The 20,801-nt window shown below is 45.7% G+C and overlaps 1 protein-coding gene across 4 annotated transcripts; it reads right to left on the bottom strand.

The window, feature by feature from the left end:
* Positions 1-508: 508 nt before the first annotated feature.
* On the bottom strand, positions 509-20,517 carry SAP130 (Sin3A associated protein 130). Of its 4 annotated transcripts, none has more exons than XM_032120011.1 (21): positions 20,436-20,517; positions 19,831-19,947; positions 18,768-19,003; positions 18,064-18,222; positions 16,875-16,986; positions 15,244-15,368; positions 14,327-14,451; positions 13,605-13,755; positions 13,313-13,403; positions 12,949-13,053; positions 11,782-11,923; positions 11,395-11,516; positions 8,773-9,075; positions 7,606-7,783; positions 6,252-6,356; positions 5,171-5,532; positions 3,572-3,820; positions 3,169-3,294; positions 2,360-2,463; positions 1,576-1,689; positions 509-1,372 (listed from the first exon to the last, which is right to left on the bottom strand). In XM_032120011.1, the coding sequence occupies exons 2-21, from the start codon at positions 19,940-19,942 to the stop codon at positions 1,214-1,216; spliced, it is 3,180 nt and encodes a 1,059-aa protein (XP_031975902.1). In that variant the 5' UTR covers positions 19,943-19,947; positions 20,436-20,517; the 3' UTR covers positions 509-1,213. The 4 variants fall into 4 exon arrangements, with proteins under 4 accessions (XP_031975902.1, XP_031975904.1, XP_031975903.1 ...); XM_032120013.1 differs by having other exon boundaries at positions 3,572-3,817; XM_032120012.1 differs by having other exon boundaries at positions 7,606-7,780.
* Positions 20,518-20,801: the final 284 nt, after the last annotated feature.

Raw genomic sequence — 20,801 nt, 5'->3', positions numbered from 1 at the left:
AATCAAGCTAATACCATCCACAGCTGAAACTAATTTGGTTTGCATGTGTTAAAAGTAAAAACACAAGAACAGTGTGGATATGGACATTCTACTTACTTCTCTAATTATAAAAATCAGGAAATAAGAATTAAATACTATTTTTTTAATCTAAGTTCTGAAAGAACTCAGTTCTGAATAAAGGAAAGATAACAGCACTGTAACTGGATGAGGAAAAGAATGTACTCTTAAAAGAGTTAGTTCATGAAACTGAAGTTTCCTGCTGAGGAGACTAAAAATGAACTGATTGGTAATTTTTCTAAAATACTAAGGTTAAATGGACAAGTGCAGGGGGAATAATCCGTATTTCATCTTTAGGACCTGAATTGGGAACTGCATTACTCACCTTCCACAGCACAGGGTGCTGGCTGATTCCCAACATGCTGTTTCTTCTCCCCTCAGCTTCTTCCAAAGCTTTGTTTTCAAGCTTACAGCTTGAAGAGTTTCACTGGTACAAAGGTACTCAAACTGCTCACGTACAAAACCCTCCAATTCCTTTATTCATGTTTTCAGGATGTATGTGGTACGTACAATTAACATTACACCAGCTACAGTACCTCTGTTGCAAAGAGGTACCTCAACACAAGGTATTCCAGAGCACCAACACAGACACAGACACTACAATATCACTTTGAAATGATTTCTCCCTCCCCCCCCCCCCCCCTTTTTTTTTTTACCATTTTCTTTTAATCTTGACAGCTAGGACTTCTGAGCTGTTGGAGATTCTTTGTGGCAGATCCCCTAGTGCAGTGGCACTGGTGTAAGAAGGCTGCTTTAGACACTGGAAGGTCAGAATGAGAACTGAATGGGGTAACCGAAAGAGGTGCCATTTCCATTGCTCGGAAGCTTGGCTGCTGTCTGGGTCCATAGCTGTATGTCAGCCTCCTGGAGTCCCCTGCACAATCTCCTGCCTTACAGGTGTGTCCATACCTGACACATCAGGAGTTAAACAGTGGGACTGGAAAGACTTTAAAAAGGGATGAGCCTGAGAGAAATCTTTGTTCATTATGACAAGATCAAGGACAATCCCTTCAGGTCACCACGCTTCACGTGTCCATCTGTTCCCTAAACTCATCCGTTTTTATTCCGATGCTCTGCTTAAAAACAAACCCAAACTACAAAAATGTTCAGCTCCATTCTGTACACGTTCTCCATTTCCAAAGTCATTAGTCTGCGTTCAAACCTTCTCCTTTCGCTTTAATTTGGACACTTTCTTGACAGTTCCGTTCTTGTTTAGAAGCTTCAAAACACGATCCTTGTGATCCAAGACCTTTAGCATGGAGTCTCGAGCCTCACTGATTTGATCCATCACGAGTTTACACCTCTGCATGTTCCCCTGAAAGGAAACACTTGTCATTAACTGCAGAATGTCTGGTCTAAGCAATCCCTTTCCCTTTTCCTACTTGTGCCCCTCGTAACTGATAACACAGGAAGTGAACCCACATGGGTTTTTTTAGGTCAGCTTTAGCTTTTCCTAACAGCAGCAGGATGCTTTGTAACTAAGGGTATAGTTTTGGGTTGAGGGGCCACAGGACCTACCTGTATCAGTTCATTGATTCGATGCAAGTCATCATCGGTTGCTGCCTTTTTCTTAGGAATGAGTCCCTCCTGCAGGGCAGTCAGTCTCTCATACACATCATGCTCCAGGTTTGTCTAAAAGACATCAGCCCTTCATGAGAAGGGTCACTGCCAAGCTGGCAAACACTCGCCCACGTTAACAACACTACACAGAAACAGTGATAATCCATTCCCCTCTCAGCTGCTCTTGTCAGTGATTCAGAAGATGGAGCCTCTGACAAAATGTGGCACTATCCATTCCTTTTAACATCCTATTTACAGGATTGCTCCTCTTCTGAAGAAACATGGATCCTACTACAACTGCTTCCCCTACTTCTCACAATACTATTCCAGGAATGCAGAGGTTTTGGGGAGTTTGGTGCTAAAATGCAGAGCACCTACCTCACCCCCAACCTGAAACAGAAGCATCCAGGAATGTGGATCAGTGCTGCCTCCTCAGATCAGCCGCACCATCCCAAACAGACGCTTCTTCAGACCTGTGCACCAGCAGGAGGGAGTTGCCAGTTTTGATCATCTGTACAAAATACATCAGCTCTTATGTCTGGATCAAAACCAACACTCCAAGTTTCCAAGCCACTTATGCCACATTCCTGAGAAAGGGGAAAGCATGTCCCACTCCCTTTGGGCACTACACACCAGCTCCTTTAGGGTATCCCAATGTACTGAGTTTGTAAGAATGTCTTCCTGTCTTACACAGCCTCATGTTCCCCCATATTGCGGGAAGCTCCAAGCCCCGTGCACCTACCAGCTGTAGTAGCTGCGCTGCACAGAGATGGACCTTCCACCCTTGTGCACGACAGGACACACCCTTCTGACTGGCAATCTCTTGCAGCATGGCCTTCTTCTCTTCTGTCACCAGGAAACACAAGCATACAGTACTCAAATTTCAGGAGCTGGCCAGGCCTCCCTTCTCAAACAACAATAACCCAAGTTCTGCTCCCACTACATCCTAATAAATGACAATGAGCAACGTTTTGATTCAGACAGGAAAGTGACCTCCCATCTGCCATGTACCTGACTGCTGCTCTCACTCACTAACAGGTTATCTGTACTTTCAGAAAGGTTACATCATAACCCCTTATTTTCTCATTTAAAGAATATAGTGCTCAATGTTTCAAACACGTGGCACAAACAGTAAAAGGCCCACCTTGTACTACTTCTCACTCCTAGATGTATTTGCACAGTTGTGAAAACCCAGTTTGCTTAAAAGTTTTTGAAATACTAGGTAAAAAGTCTGGAAGACAGTATCTGATCTCTGTTTTCCTTGCATTAGGTAAAAAAGTCTTCTTTAAAAGCCCATTTGTTACTTCACAAGACTAGTTACACTAAATATGGAATGTGATTAAAGTGCAAGTGTTAGGTAGCAAATGAGAAAACTCAAGTGCAGCCTATCACCACGGCATGTCACTTTTATGAGGATACCTTTTGTAAGCAAATTTCTATCACTGTACATAAGTAGATTCATCAATAACCACACCATTTTCTCATTTACAAAACTACAGCTAACTCTGTGTGGCCTCCTTCCCTCCTTGTCTGCTCCATCCCGAGTCTGACCTTTGACGCGGACGTCGCTGTATCTCTGGAAGTGGTGGTAAGCAGCTTTCCAAGGGTTGCGGTAATGACGGAGCAGGGTGATCGGCGGCCTGGGACGCACAGGGACGTATCGTACACCTTCCTCGTCTACAAAAGGATCCAGAGCTGCATTATCATCGAGCAGTGAAAGCAGATTGGCATCCACTCCAGCAGCAGATCAGTAAGTGCCACCTCATACAAAATGTGTGTTGAGAAAATTCATTTTCCCTGAGCAGCCCTTTACAAAAAGTGCTGAGGAACAGATACTTGGATTCTCTATTACTCGTATTTAGGAAGTGGGAATGTGACAGAGCACCTTCTCTGAGAAACAGAACAGAAAATACAGACACCTGAATAAGAACAAAGACATCAGAGACGTCATTACCTATATACTCCTTTGGAGGAGACTTTCGCTTCTCTGCCTTCACCATCAAACTTTTGGCAGTGGATTTCTCATCATCAGTGCTGTTTGTTTCCATCATGTCCCCCTCCTCTGTGGAGATGACATGCTGCTGCTTACGAGGTTTCTTCCTCGGTGAGGCACCAGGTGGCAAATCGCTTGGAGGCATGGAAAGATTGTTGGCCAGCAGTGCCAAAGATGGAGACACAGTACTTGTAGTCAAAGGAGGGACTGCTGAGAGGAAGGAAAGAGAAGAACCCAAACCATCAGCAGTGGGAAGATAACGCATTGTTTGAACACTACTTCCAACAGTATTTCCTGTTTCAGCACAGTGTGAGGAACGTGATAGGTACCAACAGGCCAGATATCAAGCCAGCAGTAATTATTAGGACAAGCCTATAAGCTAAAGTTTTCAGTGTCTCATATACATAAAGAATGAGAGCAGAGCCAATTGTCCCTCAGTTGCTTCATACTTGAAACTTATGTTAATGTTAACAAAAAGGAATCATCCTAACATCTGTCTGTGTTACTGTAAAAAAATATCCCTCTGTATGTACACCAACACAGGTCACTGGCATAGTAAGCAAGTCCCTATCCTCTTGTGATGAGAGAGTCAGATGGAATCGAAGCACGACTGCAGCACTCTCCTTGCAGGAGTCTGCTTGTACTGCCAAGCCCTCAGCACTGATCAGCAGGTCACTGCACCAATCAACACACGTGTGGAGCTGGCAGCAGTGAGCCAGGTAGTCTGAGGGAACGCTTCCTGAACTTGGAGGGACAATCTCCATCAGCCACGACCAAGGCTGCAGCATAAAATTTCTGGGATGGGATCTCTTGACAATTTGGCATACCCACAAATGCCAGGAAGAGACAGAAGAACCCCGAAGAGCTTAATGCTATCTGCCTATGCTCCACACACATCTGCAGCAAGGAGCTGCTTTCTTACAGGACAACATACAGCTTCAAGGAGAGTGATAAAACCAACAGCTAAACCTGAACTCTGAAACTCATGAAAGTGGGATGCACTCCTATCACTTTGCCACTATATAGTGCCCAAGAAAATCTGTAAGGATCTGAATTTACTGACCTTGTCATTTGATAGCAACTATGGCCAAGCTGGGTAAGTAAGGCAATATAATGAACATTTTTAAAAGTTCTAGAGAAAAATATGCATGAATCACAGGAGGGCCCTAGGAAGTCCTAATCTGGCCACGAATTCTTCACATATAAGAAAGGCCACTGGAGCTGAACAGTAGGATTTGTGAACAAACTGAATTTAACTGAGCTATTCCATAATATATCAGTACCACTGCTGAGCATGTGCATTTTAGGCAAGGAACTCACACAGACTCTTTGAAGTTGGATCATTTGAACATGAACAAAGCAACCACAATAAGAAGTGATGTCATGGGAGATTAGAAAAAAGGCAAACTAGATCTTTATAAGGCATATGGGAGCTCTAGTATTCTGTGCTACCATGGAAGAGATGACCTTTTAGTTTCAAGATGAAAGTGTTGCAATCCTCCTAATTCCTCCACTGTGTCAAAAACTAAAAAAGCAAGCGGATGATTACCAGCCACCTACCAGATACTGGTCGCATGATGTCCATAGGCTCCATTTCCTCTTTGATTTTGATCTCTGGTACCACAGGGCCCAGCACCGCTGACAGGGCACCGCTCATGGTGGATGGAGGAGCAGGTGCTGCCACGATGGTGGTGGAAGTGGGCGGGGCAGCCGGAACAGCTCCGGGAATGGTGGACAGTGCTGCTGCAGGCTGGGAGGTGGGACTGGCGGCCGCGATGATCGTTGGAATGGCAGAGGGGGGCTGCTGGGAGGTCGGGGGCACTGTGATGGTGGGCTGCTCGCCACCTTGGTTACACACTGCCTCCATAGACACAGGGACTGGAGTGGCCATGGACACGTGAATTTCAGGCTTTGGCTTGCCACTGTAGCACAAATAAAAGCAAAACAAAGTGAAGTGAACTGTATCTCAGTCATAAGCACCCAGCATAAAGGAAATGAGCCAAACTGGAGTCAGACTATCCAGTTTTTCCTGCACCCACCTGGCTCAATAAAGTGTTTAACAACAGGAGAAGGCTTAATCTCAGTTATATTTCCTCCTCCTCCCCCTTTCTAATCCTTTGTATTTATTATAGATACTACTTTTTCCATTCACCATGACAAGCAAATCCCATGACTAATTCCAGGTAACTTCAAAATACTTGTAAAAGGATCAAAAGAGTTTTACAATGCAGCCAAGAGGAACTTGTACCCAAAACTGTACTTGCCCCATCCTCTGCAGGAGCTCCCACTGTAGCTTACAGTTATAAAATTGTAAAGCCACTGAACTCTACTGAAGCACGGCACAAGCTGCATTTACCTTTCCTCAGCGTTAATTTTCAAGTACTATAGAAAAGTTTTGAGGCCTATCTCCCCTTTCAATAGTGGAGGGTTTTTGTTTGTTTCTATGAAAGCTTATCACCACAGCTTTTAAGGGTTACTTCCTCAGCTTCACGAACAGCAGAACTTGTCAAGGCTGTTTGTCACAAATTCAAAATAGATTGTTTCCCAAAAGAAAGAAGAATGCTCCAATAGCCAAAGAACACAAGTCAAACAAATGTAATGCCACTATTGTGATGCAGTTGGCTGTTTCCTAAAGTCTTACCCAGCAGGCCTTGGTGATCCAGGCGTGCTTCGCATAGTGCTCTCAACACGTGTGCTGGCCACTTCAGGCGGCTGAGGGGGAATTAAGCTTTTCCGGACTGCCAGCCTGTAAGAGACAGACAGATCTAGGATTCCTACCTCCCTGTGCAAAGACAAACACCCCTGAGAGCAAAGAAATCAGCTCTCTTGCACAAACCAGGACAGGAGTTGTGGCTGTAGCACTGCTCTCTGTATTCAGTATAACCAATTCGCTACACAGAGAGTCTCATTTTACTTTTCAAATTAGGTATTATATTTTCTTTTAAAATAAAAGATTAGTAGCTCTGGCCTAGTCTCACCCAATTTAGGGCTTCTCCAAGAATGCCAGCTGTACTTTCATCCCGTCAGTGAGAACACTTCGCTGCAACTGCCAGGCTCCAGCAGTGGACAAAGGGGTCTGGCCATACTGCTGTCCTGCACTCCTGCTTCAAGACTGAGCAAATCATCTGGAACTAAACAGTGCTCAGATAGCTATCTGCTCCCTCTAGCTGGACTAGACTGTCAGACCCTGACTCCAGGACCTCAAGGCCTGAGTGTGGATGTTAAGATGATAAGGCTGATTAAGGTATTTTAGAGACTATTTAGTCTCCTGTGGGACCAAAAGTCAAATTGTTGTCCAAAATAATCAACCTCTCAAACGGAAACAGTCTTTAGTGATCTACCTCTGACTCTTTAACTTCTCTTTCAGTTTTAGAGCCTGCAGCTTCTCTGCCTTAAAAAAGGTTTCCACCCACATAAAAAATATGCAATTTTAATCTCACAGGACACATTAGTTCCAAATGCTTTCAGTTGCTAGTTGGAAGGAAATGCATTGTTAATTCTAAAGCTGTCTCTTGCCTCTTTATTAAGGCATTTAAAAATAGACAGGCAACATAAAATATTTTAAGAGTTTAGTTACTCCCTCGCTTTTTCCTAATCAGACTTCACAGCAGGGTACTAATCCTATCCTTTCCACTCATCCACATATTCTTCCAAGAAAAGCACTGAAGACAAAGCACCCAATTCTAATTTTAGTAGATTGTGAACTCTTTCTTTTTATCACACTGAGCAAGAAAGCCTCAGATCCACTTTCCCTCAAAAGGTCACTTTCAAGACCTAAGACACAAACTGTCCTTCTCATTTTATTACTGACGGTACAGAAAACTGTATCCTGCCCTGGGGGAGGAGAAGAACGGTTTCACCAATCAGCAGGTTACTCATAACCACTGCTGAGTGAATAATCTGCAAGAATATTCCTTATCTCCACTGAAATGATTCCATTTGGCTGGGCTGGATTGCACAGAAGTCACTCACATGTCGCCTTCAGTTCTACTCACCCATCAGTGGCTGGTTTCTTGCGAAGGATGCTTGGGCGTGGGGAGGAGCCTTGGGCTGGAGCACTGGCACTGGCACTCTGGTTGTGGGTTTGCACAACAGTAGTTGCTGCAGAAGCAGTGTTGAATGTGTTGCTAATAGGATTGGCTACAATGGTGGCTCCATCTGCCAGGACTACTGCTGGGAAGGATGGACACGGACACAGCAGAGAGGAAAACACAGAGAGAGAGTGGAAAGCAGCAGTTACTTAATGAAATGTGATGATAAAGCAGGGGTTTGCAGAGCGTATGTTGTCCATTATCTGAGTCCCTCAGTCACTAACTGCAGTGTTTTCAGACACTTTTGTAAGCAGTATCTTTGCCACGAGCAATCTGATCACTGAACCTTCTGCAGGGAAGGTGGAAACTACCTCCTGCCTAACAAAAGCTTCTCAGGAAATAATCTTTTCCAGAAGACAAGGAAAACACAGAAATCACTAGGGAGATCACCAACACTATTGGGTCAACAGAGTAACACTTTTGGTAAGAGCCCATGTGGCAACACATGCTAGTTGTACATAAGCTACATCAGCTGTGTTTGCATTCTGACCTCCTGCCAGAGCCTGTTTGGCCAACTGAGGGATGCACACCACGTGGACAGCCAGGAAGTTACAACACTGTGCCTGCCAGCTATGCAACAGCACGTTCTCTTGGATGCCATATCCCATTCCTCCAGTAAGTTGTTGGGGCTTCATCGGACCAATCATTTTTAATGAAAGATGGTTTCTGTCATAGCTCAATATCAGGTTACCAACAGCAGAAGGTACCTGGCTGTATTCTAATTGCTCCTGGGATCTAATGCACAGCCGGAGAACGTCGCTCACTTTTAAGTTACTTTTCCTACAAGGCCTTACTGAAGGCATTTGTTTAAGCTCAGGCACTGCCAGTCTTTTCCACTGAAGTAACCCATCCAAGGCTGCCCACACACTCCACCTAGTACGCTTTAAAAATAAATCAGCTCAGAAATAGGCAACAGATATTTGCTGGGAGAATATGTGCACGGATGTATTCAGTGTCCACCTCTGGACCAAAGAGACTGTAACAACATAATCAGTCAGAGCCAAAGGTGTAGGACAGCAGCTCAGCTGCTCTGTCTCGGTCTGAAGCGAGGACTTGGCTGCTTGCACTTACCTGAGGTCTTGGTGTCGCTGGGTGGCTGCTGGGCACCAATGGGTGCTGGCTGCAGCCCCTGCGTGCCCATGGGTGCAGCAGGGTGGAGTCCTTGTGTCCCGATGGGCGCTGGCTGGATGCCCTGGGCACTGATGGGTGCGGGCTGGATGCCCTGGGCACTGATGGGAGCCGGCTGGATGCCCTGGATGTGCCGGGCGTGAGATGCATCGACTGTCATCAGCTGCATGGGGTTCAGGTGCACAGTGGAGGCCACTCCCACACCGGTCTGGGCTGTGATGGCCGAGTTGGGCGCCTGGGCTGAAACTGGGAGCAGCAACACAGACACCTCACCAGCAGGTCACCTCAGTTCCCCCTACCATCTCTCGCTCAAATACTAACTTTTTTTTCAAAGACTTTTTTTTGCTTTGAAAAATTAATTTGCCAGTGTGCTTGTTGCAGTAGTAAATTTGAGAGTAGAGAAGTAAGATTGTCTGCCAGAAGAATTAAACATTACTGCTGATTTTCATTCTATTTTTTATTTCAAATTGCAGCAAGAAAGAGAAAAGATCAGTTAAACTCTGCTTTTAGGTAGACTCAAATTACAGTCTCAGAAAGCTGTGCTGTATATTTGCTCACTATCATATTGTATAATGCATGTCAGTACCAACACTTGGCATTTTTTCCTGCTTAAAAAAATAGATTAAAAGTAATCAGAAACCTAAGTAATTTCTTGTGCTCTGAAGTTGAACACAACCTTATCTGGCCTCAGAACATGGCTCACAATTATGGGCTGGATCCCACAGCTCAAATGAACACGATTATCTTCTAGTGGCAGAGCAATGTTCCCAACAATACACCTTCTTTAAGTAGCTCAATTCATTTAAATAAATTCACAGCTCTAAACAACTGATTCCATCTTTTCAGATCCACTACACAGTGTATTACAGCTCTCCCACACAGCACTTAATAATACTGCTGGACCACTTGCAGACCCTGGATCTCCAGATTTCCAGTCTCTACAGAGCTGCACCAGGATTTCTGCAGGCACACACAGAATTCAAGTGTGAACTTGCCAACAATGGCCTTGCTTGCTAACAGTGCAGAACAAGCTGGTTTTATCATTGTCACAGGATTTCCATCAAGTTCTTGTGCTGACAAGACACTCTAAAAACAAGCATCATAAATTGAAACAAGGTCCCTGAAAATGGCTCTGTATGAAGTGTGGCACATTTATTCTCTTAGTCAAAACACTACTGTTGCAAAACTTTCTATCCAACAAAATCCTTTTGGGATACTATATAAAACACAACCAGCATTTGGAAAGCCAAAGCCAACATTCTGCCTCCAAAATTCTGCATTAACTCTCCTTATCTCAGTGATCTTTTAAAAAGTCTCCTCTGCAGCCTGACTCAGCTGTGCTCAGCATAGGTGTACCTCCCTCCTCATACCCTGAATGCTCTGCTTTAAGTTGTCACCACCAGCTGCCATAATTAATACTTTCCATGGATTCTTCAAGTCAATTTAACAAGTAAAACGTCTCTGTCAATAAGCTCCTGATGAAGAACATACATTTGCATTTATACAAATGACCATTAGCCTACCACCACCCCAGTATGCCTCCAGAACTGGAACTCTTCACTGTGTGCAATTATGTTCTGTCAGGGAAAGTTTAGATTGGATGGTAGGAAAAAATTCTTCCCATAAAAGGTTGTTAAGCCCTGGCACAGGCTGCTCAGGGAAGTGGTGGAGTCCCCATCCCTGGAAGGATCTAAAAGATGTGTGGGTGTGTCACTTGGGAAAATGGTTTAGCAGTGGCCTTAGGAGTGCTGGATTAATGGCTAGACTTGAAGATCTTAAAGGTCTTTCTCAAACTTTAGGTTTCTAAAGAACCCTATGATTCTATACTTTCCTGTTCAACAAATGGGCTTTGCCACCTCCCAGTCCTTCTGAATTTCCTCTATACCGTTCATAGGTAACGTGCTGCCAGCAGACACAGATACACCAGGAAAATCCACATCATGCATGTTCTTGCAGTCTGAACAGTGGAAATTATCACATTAGAGAGAACAGCCCTAAATGAGGTAAGGTAAAAATGCTCCAAATTTTGTCACAGAATGACATAAGTTTGGGTTGTGCATAATTTTTTTGACTGCGACTGTTCAAATACATTAATTGCTCCATTTTTCTAAACAGAACGCTAGTGCAAGTGTGAAAGGCAAATTATTTCTTCCCTTTTTGGTTCAGGTTTCTCTCTCAAACTGTACATTCACATGAAAAGATATTAAAAGAGCTTATCAGAACACCAGGGAATGAAGATGTGTCAATGAGTTGGCTTGGTTTGGAGGAATGGAATTGTTTTGATTTGTAGAATCAGAAACTTTTACTTACAGACACGCAACCGCTGGGATATCAAATATGAAACTCCTGAGAAAACTGTTATTAGCTGGATTTAGTAGGCTCTGAATTAGTTCAGTACCCTCTGTCCATGAGTTTTCCCCTCTGTCAACAAGTCATCAGAGACTTTTTGTGACAAATTATCAGAATCAAGTGCAAATCCTTTTAGTTCCTTCCATCACTAAAGCACATACATAAGCTAAAATCTCAACAAAGCACCCGAGGCTGCTTGTCCCAAGCTGGTCTTACCTGGATACTGGCGGATGGTGGACACGGAGCTGGTGATGGGGGTGTAGGTGTGTGCAGTCAGAGGGTAGGCAGAGGGGGGGTATGTAGGCAAGAAATACTGGAACTGGACAGGCACCGACTGCCTACAGGCATCAAAGAGAGCAAGTGTTACACACGTGAGTTCAACAGTTAACCTTCAACCCCTGCCCTTTAGCACTCCCCGTGCTTTCCAATCTCATCTGTCAGAAGCTATCAATTACCTCAACTATCATAATTGATCCAAAACTACCAAATCCCATCCCCCCCAGGCTTCTACAAGGTTATTTCCACCACAGCAGAAAAGCAGCAGGGCACTCAAACCCTTCTCACACACACTCTTATTGACAGAGCTGTTAGTTCTCTGCCCACCTGTTGTCATTTCTGGTTTCCATTGCTACTGGGTTTGGAGATGCCCGGTGGCTGGACAGAGGTATGAGGTTACTCCTCTCTGCTGTGTAATCAGACTGGATCCGGGGAGAAGTGTGTGTGATTTGCTGGGGAACCACTTTAGCTGCATAAAGACAAACGCTTAATCAATTGACAGGCAAAGGAAAGGCTAAGAAACACTGCAAAGGCAAGATCAGTAACTTTGTCAAAAAAACCAAGCAACACTACTCCCTTCCCTCTCAACCCAAAACAACCCACCCCATCCACAGATGATTTCCTATCCACAACAGACCAAAAGGAGAACAAAGCATTTCTCACCAATTTCTAACAGAATGGATGGATATTCTAAATACATATATAAACTACACTTGCTAACAAAGTCACTTCAGTGCTCAGATTAAGTTCATTATTTTAGGATCAGCCCAAACCATTCTGATGACAAGAACAAGTTATCTGAGTTTTGAAAGCAGAGATCAAGGGAAATGAGACCAAGACAGACAAGTGTATGTGGACAGAGGCCACGAAAAGAAAGAAAACACCTACAAAAGCTTTACAAGAAATGCTGATGTGTGAGATACAATTTCACTCCTTGGAAATAAAAAGAGACTACAAAATTTCAAAAGAACAAGGAGGTCAACAGGAAAACAGACAAACAAAAGGAACCTTATGGAGTTCTGTAGGAAACATCTCAGGCACATTCCACATGCAGGCAAATAAAGTTCCCACCTTTAGACCTTAAGTGTTTTACATTCAAGTGAACACACTAATCAAATTCAGCTAGGCTACACCTAACACCTCAAGAAGCACATGAAGTAACTTACAAAATCAACTAAGAAAGCCATACTCTATCACCAAGCAGTTATAACTTTTACAGTATCCAGTGCAGGTATTGAAGTGCCAAAAGGCCCAAGTTTGTCTAAAAATTCAAGAGGAAGTAAACGAGCCATTTTATTACCTGCTCCTCCTAGAACATCTATTTCTTCCTGGTATTAAAAAAAAATTAGAACAGCAGACCTGTTAATTGGTTTCTCCCAGTTTGAACTGATTTCCTTTCCCTCCTTAATTTGCTAACATGCACAAACACTTCCAGCATACAGAGAAAAACTGAAGCATCAGTTACACACTTTTCTGAAAACTGAAATCACTCACCAACTGGGATGTTTGAGGTCGTGACAGCTGTAGCATGGGAAGAATGTGAGGGCATTGTCATGGTAACAATGGTGCTTGTAGGCGCTTGGGTGTGAGATACAGAACCTGAAGAAAAAAACCAAACTTAATAGGAGATCTTTCTTTGGAGCCCTACCATGCCAGGGTATCTACATCTTAAAGAGGGCAAAGAAGAACTCTGTAATTTCTCTCCTGAAGCCTGCTCATGCACCTCCAAATGCACTCTTTACCATGAAAAAAGTTTTGCTCAGAAATGATCAGGTTCTAAATTCAAAGAAGAAAGCCAACAAAAAGCAACAAACCCCACCCCTCACGATGCTCCCACAACAGCATTACGAATACTCACCAGCTGTGGTTGCTGAAGCAATGGTATTCGTTGCCAAAATAGGTGCCACAGTTGCTGCTGCCACTGGAGTACCAGTACTGAAAATGGTTTTCTATGAAAAGAAATTTTTGAAGTTAGAAGACTACCACATTTAAAATCTATACTTAGTATGGAATCATCTTGCACTGACTGTAAAGAACATTAATTTCTAACTCATACTAACTCTTTTCCAAAATTTAATCTTAGCCTGCAAGCTATAAACAAAAGAGATCTCAAGAAGCAGCAAGAGGGTTTTCTGGTGCTTGCAGCTTACCTGAGCCATGGTGTGGAGCTGTGGTTTCTGTGTGCCTATGGCGGGGTGCGAGGGCAGCGTGATCCGTGTGGCCGTGTCCCGGGGCTGCGCCGGCCGCTGGATGCTGATTGCTGCGGAAGGGGGGTGCTGCTGGATAGACAGCGTGGGGCGACTGAACAGGAAGAAAAGTAATCATCAAGATAACCATGTGGATACTGAATATGGAAGATACAACACAGGGACACGCATCAGGCCTCTGCCTCCTCCCCGGTGACAGCAGCGCTGCTGTCAATCACATGGCAAAGCAACATAAGGAGTTTGAACTATACTGTTCTATCCTCATCTGCCCAATGTACTCAGCCAGAAGGGCAGTCTTATCATAACTCTTATCAGTTCATAAAGGGAACTTCATGTCAGGGATGCTTTTCAACATTCATGTTTCACTTTTTGCTGTGTCTTCGTAAAAAATATGGGCCAAATATTCACAAGTTCCCGCAACACAAACTCTGCTGTCCAGGGAGCAGGGCTTCAAAAGTGATTCATTAAGGTCTTTCCTTCTCGTAACACAGAGCAGCAGTTCATGTTTATACCCATTTTTATTCACAGAACTGCAAGGATTTGCACTGCACAAGCATTACTATTTTTGTTTTATATCATTCCACATGTACAGGATTATCAGCTCTGGATGATTAACATTTCTCCTCACTGCAATTTCTGTCAAGTCAGAGCACTGTAGGTTTTACCTGAGGGTTGACTCTGTGGCATGTGCTGCTGTTGTGGTTATAACAGGGGACTGAGCTCTTGTGGCTGAGACAGTTGCCACCACTGCAGGAGGAATTGTGCTCGAAGTTGTCACAGGAGGACGAGACTATTTAAAAAAAAAAAAAAAAAAAAAGAGTTAAAGAGAGAACATTCAGAAAGGAAATTCTGCTGTTTAGAGAACAACTAGGAATTACTTGGTTAAAACTGGCTTCCCTACACCTTGTCACTAAGTTTTGGCATTCTGAGACATTTCCAGTCTTTCTGAATTGATCCGCAAGCTCCTAAGCAGAACTGTCCTGGTTTTCAACACACATAGAGCACAGGAACCAGTAACCCACAAAGCTAACAAGACCACATCTCTTGAGGGTCTTTAAAAGACTCAAAGGTGTGTTCCCTTCAGAATGAAAAGAAATTCCAATCCAAGTATAGCCATGAAGTCAGAGGTGATTGGGATCCTAACTGAAAGCACAATGTGAAGATGTTTAATCCTGTCCTAAGGCTGAACACTAGCACTGCTTTTAGAGAGATGATACCTACAATCCTCTCCTTATACATGTACAAAAGCTGAGATATACATATTACAGTGAGACTTCAAAAATTCTACATCAATTCACATATTGAAGAATAAATCAACACCAGCACATTGTACCGGACTTTTCAGACTTTAAAACTTGAACATGTCTGAACTAAACTGTCTTCCCAGTTTCTAAGCATTCTGGAGACAGATAAAAACCCAATTTCTGGCAACAAGTCTATGAAGAAAATAAAGAAAATAGACCTGGAAGAGAGCTGACAGCCCAGTAATCAGGCAATTAGAGGTTATACATTACAGGTATGTGCCAGGAAGAGTTTGGAGCTGGCAGTCAGTGATGTGCAGAGCTGCCTGGCTGCTACCTGCCTGGATTGGCTGGTGAATGATGTGCTGAACTGCTGGCTGAGCTGCGGCTGCATTTGGCAACTGGGAAGCTGGTCTCAGGACTGTGGTTACTTTGGAACTGGACATCACTGCAGCAGCTGCTGCACCTGGGGAACAAACAAACGAAGCATGTTAAATTGCGTGCACCCAACAGCTCCGACACAACCACAGACAGACCCTGACATTAGCTGGCATGTCAGTTCTAATTTCATATGCATGTCAGTTCATGTGATGTTGGTGTAAAAATAAGGCTTTTGACAAACATACATAAGGTTTACAAAAGCATGTGTGAAGGGGTAGGTATTATTTAAATTAATTTGCTTTAGAGGTATCTCTTATTCCCCTGTAATAGTCTTGTATGGCAAATCCCATGTTTTCTTATTCCAAGCTATGGAAGTCAGTAGAAGTAATTCAGTTTGATTACTGAGCCAATGTGTAAATAAGTCACCTGATACCAGCAATGATCTCACTGCACCTGATGAAGTTCAGAAGAAAAATACACTTGCAAAAGAAGGAAACCAAAACAAGGAAACACCATACAAAACAAAACAAACAGCCACACCTCCCCCCCAAAAAAACAAGACCAAAACTCCACACCATTTAAACCTGCAATTGATTAATTTGTCTACTGTCTGATCACTCCTGATCATAATAAATCACCAAGGCCAGTAGCCTTGCAATCAGTTGATGGACTGGATTGCATACCTTCTGTACATGTCCTCCATTGAAATGACTACCTCAAAAGTTAATAATCAAACCAAGAGACAAAGAGCAGGGAAAAAGGTAATGTGTACTGAGAGTCCAAGTCTGTGGCAGCTGTCCCCCAAGAAGCAGGTGAACACTACTTTAGCTACAGATAAAAATCCACAGTCCTTCCATCTGCTCTAGTAGAAGAAGATTATGTTTTTGCTCATGTCCATTTATTTTTCTTGAGTGAGCAAATAACATTGAACATAAAAAGAAATAAAAGTGACAAATGGTACTTGGAATTCAGATCAATTTAAAGCTGAACTACAAACCTAACCCATAAGACTTCGAAAGTAAAGCTGCAGTCAGAAATCTTACAGGCTGTAAAGAGCACAGGGCTGCATTAAGGGGCTGATCTCCTGTTTTACAAGCTGTAGCATCCAAAATCCTGGGAAACAAGAGCCTGTAGTTGTCACAGGTAAATGCAAATGCGCACAATATGATGTGTTAGCATGCATGAGTGGTCCTGTGACAGGGGGATACAAGAATGTGCCTCACAACTGCCCAGCTGCCCCTGCCATAGGTGAGCAATATTTGCTACCAAGAATGTGCATGACATTTTGCAGGGTAGGTGAGTCTCTACCAGTGGATATTTTTTCTTGAAAGTGTTGACTGTTTTAACAGTAAAGAATTAGAATAACAGATGTGCTGGTATCTGTCAGCATTTTAAGCACTGTCTCATGGTGCTGCCCTAAATGGCTGAAGGCAACATAATTCTTAAAAGGCCAGCAGTCACTCACGCTAACAGTTTAAACATCTGAAGAAAGAGTTGCATTAGCAGTGAGGAGAGTTTCAGAGGTGTGGGCTAAATGCACCAGCTGAGAGACTGTGAACAGGAGGCAGGGATAGCACAGCTGGATCTTTACCTCGGGGCAGATGAGATGCTCCAATGTGCAGGGGAGGCCCAGGAGCACTACTCCTGATGATGGACATCTGCACGTTGGTGGCCATGATATGATGCAAGTTACTGGGATGCCCCTGCAGAGTTCAAGAACAAAACAAGTCAGCTGTGTTGACAAAAATTAATGGCCACAGAATTACCACATCTCAGCCTCAGAGACAGAAAAGAGATTTTGGAGAAATAATTGGTGTACCAAGGTTGCATGCATTAAAAGCTGAGTGGAGAAAAGAGGCAGGTGTTTGTACAGGATAAAGTTACAGAGCCTGCTGACACTGCAAGATGTAAACACTTCTCTGTTTCACTGGTCTGTTTTTATGGTTGGTACCTGGGTGACAGTCACCCAGTAGCCACCCACAAACAACCACAGAGTTGGCCCTCCTAGCATTGGTGACGTTAAGGCATAGTTTCATACCACCTCTCCAATAAAGTTGAGAGAATGGTGGAAATCTGGCAAATGCTGGAACAAATTCTATTTTTTCATAACTCTAGACTTCCCAGAGATATTAATATACGATAAATCCACTGAAACTGCTGCACATCCTTAGCCAGACTAACTCAAGTCCACCTAAAGACACTTTACATCAAAACCCTGAGAGATTTAGTAACGAGCGTTCTGACAAACTATTTTCAAACCACCAGAACTGGCTCTGCAGTCAAGTTAGAGGAGAAAAAATTTTCAAAAGCGTTATCTACACAGGCTCCCTCAAATTTTGTCACTCCTAGTTCAGCAAGAACACAGTGCAAACTCATGAACTGTTCACCAGCCTCTTCTGATCTCCTCCCAGGGAAGCTGAAGAACACTGCAATAATGAATCCCAGCAGTTTGTCTGCAGCAGAAATTCTCCAAGTGACACTGACACAGCAGGAGCTTTTAAGGAAAGACCCAGCTTTTGGGTATGGCTCTGCCATCAGAGCCTGGCTGTGCTATCTCAGTTGGATGATTACAACAAATCAGCAGCTTTGTAAAGAGGTGGTGATAACTGAGGCTGAAGTTTAATGATACAAGCAGAACTGATCCAACAACCAGTGGCACTGAATTGGGAAACCTGCTCTTTTACCTTCCCTCCTGCTCCAAAAGCCCACATTTTCAGTTGTACGTGTATTGATCTGACCATGCAGTGAGATGGAACAGAAAAGCCACTAAAAAACCACACCTGTTGCCCACTGATTGTTGCCACAGGAATTGTTGGAGCCTGTGGTATGTTGCTTTCCATGGTCACAGTCACTTGCCCAGGGACCTTTGTAGGAGCTGAGAGAGTAGAGGGTGGAGCAGGAGCAATGGGCCGGCTGGGCATGGTGGGCTTCAAGGGAGGCTACAAGAAATGGAAAGACAGAGACATTGGCAACTTCAAATGAGAGCTCAGTGTTGAAGCAGCAATCATTTTGTGGGGTCAAAGCCTGAGGAGAAAGTTTATGCAAGTATGGGTAAATATTTGGAGAAGAAAGATACTGAATATTTGGTTATTCCTAACAAAGAAAGGGCATATTTTGTCCTGGAAATATGCAGGTTCTAGCATGAGTCATCAGCAGAATCTGTCAGGGCTATGGTATTGCCCTACAGACACTGGATATTAACAGTTAATTTTATACCCTGCAGAGAAAATGGAAGATTTCAGAAACTGATTGAAATCACTGTTCTCCTAAAAGATAAACAAAATACACCCCCCTCAAAAATAATACTGAAATACTAGCAAGTCCTCAGTGTATCATCTGGAACCCACAAGGCACTGCACAGTCAGCAGAAGCATGCAAGGAAAGCTTTAGAAACAAAAGCAGGGAAGGTTTGGGTGTAATTTACTTTTTCTCAACACCGACTCATACAGGTCGTATTTTTTCCCCCGATGAATCCTCTCATTACCTTCATAAGCCCATCCGAAAAAGAAAGTGGCACAGCTGGAGTCAAATGTGCTGGTGGTGCTGTCACTGTCACTGGGGCACCAGACTGGACAGGGTGGTGCTGTGTCAGCATCTGGACCTGTGGGTAAGGCCGAACCACCACAGGCTCCTGCTTCTCCTCCCGAGGCTGTATGGAGCCACTGGGACCCATGTGTTCTCTGGGAGCAACTTCTGACTCGCGACTAGATTCGTCACTCACTAGTGAAAAAAAAGAGAAGAAGGTAAGAATTGTTAAAAAGTTCGCTTTGGTCACCCACTAGGTCAGAGATGAGACATCAGAAATATCTAAGTTAAAGAAATTCACTCTTACAATTAAACATATTCCAGTGATGAAAAAACTGGGAACACTGGCACTGCTTCTGTCTGTTCCCCTCAGAACTGAGGGGTCTGGCAATGTTGGGCAACCTGGGGTCAACTCTGAGAAGTCCATCTAAACACCTTCTTTAAACACAGATTGACTAAGTTTTCTTTCAAGTGAAAAAATTTTAATTATCGAAGTAACTGCCATTAAATCCCACATCAAACAGCATGAAAAACTCCGCATTTAATGCAGTATCTATCTGAATATCAAGCTGAAAAAAAAGCATAAACCCTCCTGAAAATGCAGCTGCTCCCCCAGTCACTTCTGGTGGCCTGCTGAAAACCTGTCACCGTGGCAGGGACAGCAGGACCTGGAATCAGGGTTCCCACTCCATTTCCAGCGCCATGAGATGGATGTTCCCATGCCCACTTCTGCTAAGAACACACAGCGGACGAGCTGAGAGGGACAGACAGCTGCGCACAAGACACTTGGCAGCAAAGGCGCATCCCCGTTCTGCCGGCGCTCTCCAGAGCCGGCAGCTGACCCGACTCCCACGGCGTTCTCCCCACGCGGAACCGCGGCAGCTTTCAGGCCGGCTGCCACAGCCCGCGGGGCCGCCTCGCTCCTCCCGCCCGAGGCGGAAGAGGGCGATGGACGGGGCGGGGTCACCGGGATCGCTTCCCACCCCTGGAGCCGACAGATGCGGGGTCGGGATCGCGCTTACCTGTGGCGGCGGGGGCGATAATCCCGGCGGAGCCGCTGGTGGGGATGGGCGGCGGCGCTGGTCCCAGGGCGGCGGGAGGCGCGCCCGAACGGGGAAACTGCTGCGAGCTCATATCACCTGGGGGCAGCGCGGCCGTTATGTCGCGACACGCGCGGCCCGCCGCCGCCGCCGCCGCCGCCCCCGTCCCTCCTCCCTCCCTCCCGCTCTCCGGGCGCGGCCCCGCGGCCCCACCCACCCCGGCGCGCCCGCGCGGGCGGGCTCGCGCGGCGCCCGACCAATGGCGGCGGGGCGGAACCGGCCAATCAGCGCCCGCCCTGCCCGCCCCGCCCCGCCGCGCCGCCGTGATGGGCCGCAGGGCCCGGATGTGCCCAGCAGCGCGACGGCCCTGCCGCCTCGGCCCGGTCCGCACCGTACCGCCCTGCCCTGCTCTGCTGTCGTCCCTTCGCGATGCCCCCTCCGCAGCGCTTCCGCCAGCTGAGGCTCGTTCCCTCCCTGTCGCCGTCGCGCTTTGAAGCAGCGGCCGCCGCCCCCTACCCGCAGCCCTTCCTCGGAACCACCCCCGGCCCGCAGATCGGGGAGATGCCGTGCGCTGGCCGCGGCAGTACCTGTGCCCGGGACGGTGCCGTGCGCCGGTCCCTGAGCCCGGTCGCCCCGCGTCGCCGCCGCTGCCGAGCGCCGCTTCCGCCGCTGCAGCTGCTCGCACCCGATTGGCCGCGGCCAGTCCCGCCCACCCCGAACTCCCGCGTCTCATTGGCTGCCGAGCCCGCCCTCGGCGCCGCCGGGAGGTGTAGTCCACGCTGAGGTTGTGGCGGGCACAGATCTCGCGAGGCGCGGGGAGGGCGGCGCTGTGCCCGAGCGCGCCATTGGCCGCTCGCCGCGGGGTTTCCGAGGAGACGCGGGGTGGGCGGGGCGGGCTGCGGTCACCCCCGGGCCGCGCCTTGGAGCGCGGTGCCGCCCCTGCTCCGGCCCGA

This window comes from Corvus moneduloides, chromosome 10 (assembly GCF_009650955.1).
Source record: "Corvus moneduloides isolate bCorMon1 chromosome 10, bCorMon1.pri, whole genome shotgun sequence".
Lineage (NCBI taxonomy): Eukaryota > Metazoa > Chordata > Aves > Passeriformes > Corvidae > Corvus > Corvus moneduloides.
This window is presented reverse-complemented; position numbering and strand designations above follow the sequence as displayed.